The following is a 10,304-nucleotide window of genomic DNA, read 5'->3' as shown; positions in this document are numbered from 1 at the left end:
GCCCACACTACGCACCAGTGCTGGGTAACAAACCAGAGGAACCAGCACTGCTGGTTTCTGAGCACAGACTGGATCTCGGTGCTGGTACAGAAGGCTGGTGGGATGGTTTGCAGGACCAGAAGGCCAAAACCCACGGTCAAGACGTATTTAGGAAGGAGAGAGTGGGTGGAGATGGGGCGAGTCACTGTCAAAAACACCCTTGCTTCTTCCCCAGTTATTGACAAACCAGGAGGAAATTACAGGAGGTGGAGGGTGACCTGGTGTCTGCTGCAGTCCCCAGACCACACACCGGGGCAGGATTCCAGCCTCCTGACACAAGCATCTGTTCTGTGATGGAAAAAAGTCCTTCATGATCTCTGAGGGGCTTCAGTTTGAGTGACAGATGCTGGAGGCCGGACGTTGCCAGGACTAAAACAACACTGGAATTGCTAAACCTTAGAGATGACATTTTCCTAACTCAAAAAGTGTTCCATCCTAGGTGAGACCCTGTCTGGACAGATAAGAGCGACTGACCACAGAACTAAAAGTCAGTGGTTGCTTAGAAGCAAATAATCCTGATTTAATTACGTGTGTGATATGCAAACAGAATAAAGTCCAGACTGGTAATGTACATATTTGGTGCTTTAAATGAGCCATTTCCACAAAGCTGTAAACTATTAGGGATCAAATCCATTGGGAGAGAGAATGTAAACAGAAAAAGGACAGATGTGTGGGAACAGTTTAGGAACATTTTACTAGGTGCCCAAAAAGCCACAAACCCCTGAGAAAGAAGGTCACATTGATTAAAAAAGTAGCCAAACTTAGAGGAGAGGTGAAGGCAGCTAAGAAAATATAAAAACAATATAACAATAGAAGAAGGGAAAGTTAATAGGAAAGAATACAAATTAGAAGCTACAAATTGTAGAACAGCTTTAAGGGAAGCTAAAAGATACAAGGAAAACACTTGGCCAGCAGCTTTAAGGAAAAAAGAATGAGGTTTTATGTATATTAGGAATAAAAAGAATCTTACCAGTGGTATTGGCCCATTCCTAGCTGGAAAGGATCAAATTGTCAATAACAATGCCAAAAGACTGAAGTGTTCAATATATATCTCTGTTCTACATTTGTGAAAAACCCAACTGATCTAATCACATCATATGATGATTAAATACTTTCTATTCCAACTATAAGCAAGAAGGAGGTTAAGCAGAACCTACTAATATTAGACATTTTAAAGTCAGTGGTGATAATGTGTTTTTAAAGAGCTGGCTGATGAACACTCTGGACCATTAATATCGATTTTCTGTAAGTCTGGTAGCACAGGGGAGATTCCAGAAGAAGAGAACTAAGTTAATGCTGTGACAATGTTTCAAAAAGGTAAATGAAATGATAAGGTAAATCATAGGCTACCTGACATAGATCCTGGGCAAAATACTGGGGCACCTGTTAAAGGAGTTGAGTGATAACAAGTTAAAGGTGAGCAGAACAATTCATACTAGATGTGGAGAACGTGGGAGAGTGCTGCACTATTGGAGTGAAAAAGGGTGTGTAACTCTAGTTACCTGTTCAATCGTTTGAGGCTTGTCACCTGACTGCCTGGGGTTAACTTGTTTCCAAAGTCACTCACTTCAAGTAGGGAGTAAGTGATCTGTGGAGCAATGAATGTGTCCTCCAGCCCTGTCTGGGTTGTTCCACTGGTTAGCAAGACTCAGAGGCACATGAAGCGCTCTAACGGAGCAGTCCCATGGCCGTACTACAGAAGGTGAGCAACCCAAACTGAAACTAACACACAAAGCTAGTTCTGCTAGTTCAGGCAATGGCTCGTAGGGTGCGGGACTTTGATCTGTTGGCTGGGGTCTGTAGGACATTACAAAAGGACGGAACAAGTGGAAGGGTGTTGTCCACAGGGTCAGCCTCTGGTGGGTCTCTCTCCAGAGACGGGCGTGTAGGACATTGCTACTTGCTGAGTGTCCAGGTGGGTACGTGTCTGACCCCAGTCATCCTGACTCAATGGAAAGGAGCTCTTGTCACACCAGCTGGGTGTCTCTTTGAGGAGATCATAAGCCGAGGAGCAGTCTTGGGGGCAGCCTGGGCTGAGGAGGCCCCAGGGAGGTGGGAGCAGCAGTCTGGAAGGCTGAGAGGGAGAAGCAGGATCGATGGTGGGTCGCCAATAGAGACAGATGCTGTTGATGGCTTTCCTTTGCAGAAAGCTGGGCACATTCTGATCCAGCCGCTAAAGGCCTCACAAGAGTCTGGGTGGACAGCTGAAGACAGATAAATTCTAAGGAAAGGTGCAGATTTTGAACCGTGAGGATAACGAACTCTTGGAACGACTCCCCAAAGGATTCTTCAACCCTGGAAAATTTTAAATCCAGGGATCGGCTGTTTTTCCAATAGATCAATCACTGCAAGTGGGTGTGAAGCAGGAAATGAGTCAGGTACCTTCTATGAGGGTGCTAGGGGGCCAGACTGGATGATTGCGAAGGGCCGTCTGGACTTGGCCTTTCATGTGGAAAAGATCCAATGGTGTGGGCCAAGCACTGGTGAGGAGTAATCAGGCAAGACGTGGCTCTCAGTCCTAGCAGGAGAAAGGGGGTTCCTAGCAGAGCTGGGGGTGCATCTCTCAGCAGGCGTTGTTGGACAGACCTTTGGCAGTGACACCTGGTCCCATGGAAGAGTCACCAGCGACACTGTTGAGGCTGGAAGGGACAGGCTGGGTGTTGCAGGAGCTAGGACAGCCCAGGGGATACATCTTTGAACTCAGGATTCAATTGCTGTCTCAGTGATGGGTTTCCTGTGTCACTTGGACAGGTCAGGAAGCCTTCCCGCGCCTCCGGTCTCATGGATAGCAGAGGGGAGGCTAAGGCTGCTTGGTGCCACAGAGAGAGGCTGGGAGCAGCGAGCGGTGCGTGCAGGGTACGCTCCCAGCTGGAGCTTGGCTGCAGCCTGCAAGGCAGGGCTGGTAGGATTTGTCCTGGGGGAAGTGTGATGGTGGGAGTGGAGCTCCTGGCCCACCTGCTCAGCAGGAGAGAGGCACAGTCTGAGCTCACCGCGGGGGAGGGCTCCTGTGCTCCCCAGCCTCTCGTTGCCCCATATCCCATTGTCCGGCCCAGCAGCCTGTGGCCAGCCTGTGCCAAGCCTGGCCCGGCTGCTGCCTTGTGAAGGGGGCCGGAAGGGCTCCTGGGCAGGCTGGTTACCAGGGGCATGACAGGTTGTAGGGTGCAGCCACAGGCAGGTGCTGCGAGAGCCCTGGGAGGTTCCTTAGGGGTGCTGCTGCCCCACGAGCCCCTCCCAGGCCCCACACTGCCCACTCTGACCATCCCTGAGTGATGGTAACTCTCTGAGCAGGGCTGACCACCCAGATTGGCCCAGCTGTGGCTGTCTGAGCCTAGAGCAGCCCTGGTTGGGATAGGCAGGGGGAGCAGGGCCCTGGGATCCAACAGCTCTCAGAGGAGCCCGGAGCAGCAGCCAGGCTCTTAGGGGGCCAGTGCATCTGTGGAGATGGTGTGTGGGGCTGGGGCTGGGCACTGCTCTGCATAGGCCCTTGCTGGGGGCTCCCCAGGGGGCTGGAAATTGGCCTGTCAGGCCTTTCTCTCGTGCCCAGGGCTCACAATGGAAAGTGCTGGGCTCAGCGGCTGTGCAGAGGCCGGCCGGAGGCTTCCAGCTCACTGCCCACATTGCAATAAGTGATGACTGCGAGCATCAGGGCAGAGGCTGATGAGCTAGCACTTCCATTGTGCGCCGGCCAGGGCCTTGCCCTTGCCAGGCTATAAAGGGGGGCTTTGCTGGACCCCCAAACACAACCCGCTCACGCCGCCAAGGAGCAGCCACTGCACAGGTAGGAGACCAAGTACCTTGGGCAACTGGCTGGCAGAGCAGAGCGCCCGGTTTAGCAAGCAGGGACAGACCATGGCAAAGGGCCAACAAGGCAGAGGGGCCAGCCCTGGCCCCGGGTGCAGGGACAGACCCTGGTGAGGGGCCAGGAGAGCCAGCTACCCCGTAGGACAGAGGGGTCGCGACAGACAGCACATATTCTCTGAGCTGTACCCAGGCGCATGCTCCCCACACCACACCTTTAAGTGACAAGGGGACGTGTGGGCAGCCCGAGGGGTGCGGAGGGCAGCGCTGGCTGGTCGGGTGGGTGGCAGGTGTCCCCAGCTGACGGGCACATCTGGGCAGATGTGTGCTTTGCCAGGTGTTCCCAGCATGTCGGCGGGGGGCAGACGTGGCCCCCTCCCCTTGCTGTGACTGCTACAGCCGAGCTGGGGTCATAGGGTGTGGTGCCCTTGGCGAGTTGTCAGGAGCTGCACCCCTTTCTCCCCACACATCTGCCGGGGGCCACGTTCAGCCCCCAAGCAGGCGGTGGCGGCTCCTGGAAGTTCAAGGTGCAGGCTGAGACTGGCTCCCTGGGTCACATCAGCCCCTCTTCTCCACCTGGCTGCACCTGGCGATTACATTCGGGTGTCTCTTTGTGCTGGGATTTCCCCTGCCCCAGCCTGCCCTTCAGACACACTCCAAGGGTTGGCCCCTGGCAAGAGACCCCCGCCAGGGTGATATGCAGACAGCGACCCCAGAGAGACATGGGCAGGGCAGGGCATGGAGACCCACTGTCCCAGCCCCCAGCCAGCTCCAGTTACTCCTTACCAGTCAACTGCAAAAGCAGCCACCAGCTAGAGGGGTGCAGGAAGTAGCATGAGCCTGGGGCCGCCCATCCGCCAGCACAAGGCGCCCACACCTGAGGGCAGTTGGGGGGCTCAGGCAGCCAAAGGGGATTGCAGCAATCTTTCAGTGTGGCTCTCTGGGGCAGACCAGCCCCTGCTGGGTCCTTGGGCGGGCCGGGGTGTGTGTGTGTGTGTGTGTGAGAGACGTGCTAACCTGCAGAAGTGTCTCCAGTTGGTGCCTCCATCAAGCTGAGCTGAACCCAGCAATGTCGGAGACCACGAAAACCATGGCTGCCAGCCAGGCTGTGGATGACAAGGAGAGGGGAGCCCTGGCTCCAGCCCCATCTCCAGACCCCACACCTTTTTCCAGCTCTCGGGCTGAGGACCGGTCCCAGCAGGCGTGCCGGGTAAGCCCCCTGCGATGCCCGCTGGCCCGTGCAATAGGGGAGTGTCTCAGCAGCTGCTGCCAGGGGACGCGGCAGGCTAAAAAGGGGGTCTGAGCCTGGAGCATCAGGCCTGGGCCCTGCTGTCCTGCTCTCTGGGCCCCACCAGGACAGGCCTTCTCTGGGGGGCAGGGCCGTTCCCCTGAGTGCCACCTGCACTGGCCCTTGCCCACGCTTGCAGCAGGCTCCTCCTCAGAGCAGCCTATGAACAACGGCACGTACTCCCAGCAGGCCTCCTGCGAGGCACCAGATCCCAGGGCAGAGGAGCCCGTAGAGCGGCTGGAGTTAGGCACGGATGAGAGCCCTGAGTTCCTCCTCCATCCCAGGCACGGAGGCGGAGGCTGCCCGTCCAGTCTGCTAGTGGCTTAGCTTCCTCTCCCTGGAGGCTGCCAGTGAATGGTGCCAGGTGCCCTGGGTTTGGAGGCTGCTGCCGCCCACCACTCCCTCCGGCTCCTGCTGCTAGAAAGTGCAGGACGGGGTTGGGAGCAGGGTGGAGGTGCTCAAGTGGGAGCTGAGGCTGAGAGCTGCAACTGCTGTCTTCTGGCGCCGGGGGAGCCCAGGAGTGCTGGGCAGGCGGCTATTCAGAGCGAGGAGCCTTTCCGGGGAGGGCTGGGGACAGCGGTGTGCTCGAGGAGCCGAGCCGAGCCGACTCAGGAGGAACAGGGCGGAAAGCCGTCCTTCCAGCACACGCAAACCCACACTGTGGAAGGGGAGGGGGCTGCAGAATTGCCCGCCACCCTGCACGGGGGCGTTATCGCGTGGCTCGGCCCCAGGGCCTCACCGGGGCTTTAACAAGGCGCACGGTGTTTTCAGGTGCAAAGCCAGAGTCTGCTTTGAGGCCATTTGCAAGCTGTCTGGCAGCCAGGGACTACGAGCAGGAAGGGGACAGCTGGAACTGGGAGCCTTGGTCCCACGGGGCTCGTTAGAGGGGCTATTTGAGTCCAGCTGCTGACAGGAGGGGGGCAAAGGGGGCAACTGCCCCAGGGCTGGCATTCGAAAGGGAGAGGGGCTGGGCAGCGGGAGCCCCAGACCCCTTAGTCAGCCCTCTGCATGCACTCCAGGCGGTGCTGAGGCTGCCTGGGGGAAGCGAGCCCAGCCACACCTTCTGCTCAAAGCCCGGCTTCCTCTGGGGGCGCAGGCCCCCCACCCCCCCACACCTTGAGCAGGGGCCTAGCGAGTCTGTCGCCCCCGTTCCAGCCAGCGCTCTCGCAGAGCTCCTGGAGACTGCTCCGGGGGCGCTGCCTCAGACTGAGCCGGGGTACAACAGCGTCCCAACAGCCGCACTGCAAGTCAGCCGCTAGGTCCCTCAGGTCTCACAGGCTGAAGCTGAATGGGTGTGAGCAGCCAGGGAGAGCCTGGAAGCCGCAGCCCAGCCTGCGGTAAGAGAGCGCCTGCAAAGCAGGACTGGCACAGCAGAAGACCCGCCAGCCCACAACGCCGCGGTGTCCAGCACGCTAGCTGCAGGAGGCTCTGTGCCTGGCTGAGCGTGGCTACCAGGCTGGAACTGTCCCCACTTTTTCGGAATCGTGTGGCCTGTTTGCTATAGCGGCAGCCGCTGTCGTCAGACACTAACGGCTGCCAGACATCGCCGTGGTGCTGAATTTCTCTCCAGATAGGCGGCAGTGGTGTGCGCCGGCGCGAGGAGCCCCGGGCACCAGCTCCGTCCAGGTGGGATCTGTGGGCTGTGCTGCAGCCGTTCCAGTGGGCCCTGGCATTCCATTGACTCCAGGGGAGGGTAACACAGATGGCAGCCCAGCGGTTATGGCAGAGGGTGCCCCAGAGATGGGCCCTCCCTGGCCACAGAAGACTGCCTGCTGCTAAGCATCCCCCCGTGGGCTGCTACTTCTCTGGCTGGTTCTGACCTCTTTCCATCTGGCTCCCTGCAGATCACCATCTTCGAGCAGGAGAATTTCCAGGGCAAGCAGATAGAGTTCACCACCGCCTGCCAGAACCTCAGCGACCGGGGCTTCGACCGGGTGCGCAGCGTGATCGTCAGCACTGGACCGTAAGTGAGGCAGCCGGGGCAGGAGGCACTGGAGAGGCTGGCAGGCAGCGTTCGTGGCAGTCAAAAGGCAGCCCTGGGCTAGGAGGGGGAACTTGGTGCTCGCTGCTCTGCCGCTGACTTCCACTCACACGCATAAAGAGTTTCTACTGTGTTGCCGGCCACTGAGGGAACCATGAGAGCTGGAGTTGGCCTGTATCCCACACACCAAACTGCAGTTAACTCCTGCCCCAGCCTGCTGTTAGAATTAACCTCTTGGGCACAGCCCCATGCACTTCCTGGGGCCAGATCAGGCAGCACCGCCCAGGGGTGAGGGAGAGGTTGGCCGAGACTGTCCGAAGGAGCTGGTGTTTGGGACACTGGGCCTGAGACACCACGCTGAGACTGACCTCGGAAAGGGCTGCTCAGCTGCACTTCCTGAAAACCCAGCCCCCAGGAAGGTGCCACCCAAGGCGCAGGCTGTTCAGCTTTCCAGGAAATCAGGGTTGCACTAATGTGCACAGCAGACCAGAACAAGGAGCAATGGTCTGAAGTTACAGAGGGAGAGGCACTGGTTGGATATTAGGAAAAACTACTTCACCGGCTGGGTGGTGAAGCACTGGAATGTGTCACCGAGAGAGGTGGGGGAATCTCCATCCCTAGAGGTTTTTAAGTCCCGGCTTGACAAAGTCCTGGCTGGGATGACTTAGTTGGGGCTGGTCCTCCTCTGGGCGGGAGCCTGGACTCGATGACCTCCTGAGGTCCCTTCCAGCCCTGGGATTTTATGATTCTACGATTCCATGGGTGGGAGATGGAGAGCTGGGGGGCTGCTGGGAAGGTGCAAACAGAGACCGACGCAGGACCAAAGGTTTATATCTTGCTGTTTGCAATTGAGCCTCAAACCCACGGGTGGGTGCCTGCATCGGCACATTGTGAGCCGGGGGCCTGGGATCAGGAAACGCAGACGGCCTGTGGTGGCACCAGCCCTGGGCACTCTTCCATGTTATTCCGAATGTGCTAGCTCAGTGGAAGGCCAGGAGCTGCCGTGTCCTGGCTCGCCTGAGCAGACGCCACACTAAGCTGGCCCATCCTGCTGACTGACGTGGGCTGAGGTCCCCTCCTGGGCCAGCAGAGTCCGGGGGCTGCCAACGTCCTGGAAGAGGGGCCGTAAAGCCTGTGCCTATAACGAAGACTAGACACGTACAAGAGCGGGCCCAGTGATCTTAGGATCCAGCTCTGGCAGCCGGCCCTGTGCCCCCCTCCCGCCCCCCGAGTTCCCTGCAACATGCCATGTCTCTGGCGCCTGCACAGCCTACTGGGCGCATGGAGAGCGCAGGTCTGTTTTGCCAGCCGTGCACTGGGTGAGAGGAAACGGAGGCAGGGAAGTGGCGACGATAAGGCGTTCCCCGGCCAGTCCAGCTTCTGGCTAGTGAACGAGTCAGCCCGTCTCCTCCTGCAGGAGGCGAGACAGCACCACAATTCTTTCTAACTCGGCTGATGCACGTAAGCTCCGTGGCCTGCCCTCACGTTCTGCCCCCCCTCTCTCCGCAGCTGGGTGGCCTTTGAGCAGTCCAACCTGCGCGGAGAGATGTTCATCTTGGAGCAGGGCGAGTATCCTCGCTGGGATACCTGGTCCAGCAGCTACCGGAGCGACTACTTCCGGTCCATGCGGCCCATCAGGATGGTAAGAGGACTCTGAGACTGGACTGCTTTCAGGGGTGCAAAGCACACAGCGTGATGGGGTAGGAAAGCTGCCGGGTGCACAGCAGTGCCTTTGGAGCAAGGAGCCTCCCCTTGCTGTGGGTAACCCCTGCATGTTGGGCTTTGGCCAAGCTGCCTGGCTGCCAGTCTGGCTCCCCAGGCGGGGTCTGAGCCCTGTGGTGACGCCTGGATCAGAAGGGCACGAGGCCCTGGTGTGTTGACAGGTGAGTGTGGGTCTGCCTAATGATCCGGCTCTGCCTTGCTGTCTTCCCCAGGAGACCGACGGCTACAAAATATGCCTCTTCGAATCTGCTGACTTCAAGGGCAACAAGATGGAAATCCAGGAAGATGATGTGCCCAGCCTCTGGGCTCACGGCTTCTGTGACCGGGTGGGAAGCGTGAAAGTGACCAGTGGAATGTAAGCACACACACCTCCCCATCCCCACCCTACCACTCTCTTGCAGACCCAGGAGCATGGCCTGGGGGAGCTGCAACCAATCTCCCAGCCTCTCCTGGCTCATTGCACGTACAGACCAACAGAAGAGCCCTTTGATCGGTTTTCCTGCTGCCAAGACGCAGGGCCCGAACCAGGCTGCTCTTGCCTCTGCGCTCTGGGGATATCCCTGTGCCCTCCCACAGCCCTGGGAAGGCCAAAAGGGCAACATGTTTCCACCTCAATAAGCATCCACAATGCTGCACAGCCCCCGTGGGGGAGAGTGGGGGTCCCCCTCAGTGCCTTGCTGATAGCATAACCCTGTCTGGGCCTGCTTGACCCAGCAGAGCACAAGACCCTGCCTTACTGCGAGCATGTCAGCCACAGGTCTGCCTAGATGCAGGTCTGAGGCACCTGAGAGGATCCTGTAGCAGAGGGCAGTGCCCTCACACGGGCAGCGTAGGGCATCAGGCTGTCATACAGCGTGAGCAAAGGTAGGTGGACGTGTGTACGACTGAACGCTTCATATGAAACATGGCCCACCCATGGCCTGTGCGCATGCTGGCTCCACAGCCATGCTGCCAGCCACGCAAGGGCCAGGGTGTAAGGGCATGATGCTGTGTGGCCATAGATGTGCAGCTGGTGTCTTGTTATTAAATACTGTCCCACTGCTCCAGCTCAGCCCCTGCACCCATGTGGCCTGCGCGGTCCTCCATCTCTGAGACACTTTATTTTGGCTTTCCCTAAAGCTGGGTTGGATACCAGTATCCTGGCTACCGAGGCTACCAGTATCTCTTTGAGCGAGGAGACTTCCGGCACTGGAACGAATGGTCTGCCTTCCAGCCCCAGATCCAGTCTGTGCGGCGCATCAGGGACATGCGGTGGGACCACAAAGGCCGCTTCTCTGCGCGTGATGCTCCCGCAAATTGAGGACGACCTCTGCTCGCCAACAGGCCTGGGCTATGCAGCCCCTTGAGCCCCCACTACATTGTGTGAACAGCCCCATCTCGGCGCTGTCTCACGCTCCCTTCCCCAGCACTTTCCTTGTACATTGCATATTTATGGGACGTCCTGTACATTGTGATGCCAAATAAATCAACACATGA

General features: G+C 58.0%; 1 protein-coding gene across 1 annotated transcript; it reads left to right on the top strand.

Moving 5' to 3' along the window:
* The first annotated feature begins 4,906 nt into the window (after positions 1-4,906).
* Positions 4,907-10,128, top strand: CRYBB1 (crystallin beta B1). The gene is made up of 5 exons (XM_075012660.1): positions 4,907-5,047; positions 6,970-7,088; positions 8,616-8,748; positions 9,041-9,183; positions 9,948-10,128. Exons 1-5 carry the CDS (start codon positions 4,907-4,909, stop codon positions 10,126-10,128), a joined length of 717 nt encoding a protein of 238 aa, XP_074868761.1.
* The last annotated feature ends 176 nt before the right edge of the window (positions 10,129-10,304 follow it).

Source organism: Carettochelys insculpta, chromosome 18 (assembly GCF_033958435.1).
Source record: "Carettochelys insculpta isolate YL-2023 chromosome 18, ASM3395843v1, whole genome shotgun sequence".
NCBI lineage: Eukaryota > Metazoa > Chordata > Testudines > Carettochelyidae > Carettochelys > Carettochelys insculpta.
This window is presented reverse-complemented; position numbering and strand designations above follow the sequence as displayed.

Excerpts from the sequence above, each read along its gene's own strand:
- CRYBB1 (XM_075012660.1), top strand. The coding sequence starts at position 4,907 with ATGTCGGAGACCACGAAAACCATGGCTGCCAGCCAGGCTGTGGATGAC. Across the intron at positions 5,048-6,969 it reads GGTCCCAGCAGGCGTGCCGG|ATCACCATCTTCGAGCAGGA; the intron begins GTAAGCCCCCTG and ends GGCTCCCTGCAG. Across the intron at positions 8,749-9,040 it reads CCATGCGGCCCATCAGGATG|GAGACCGACGGCTACAAAAT; the intron begins GTAAGAGGACTC and ends TGTCTTCCCCAG.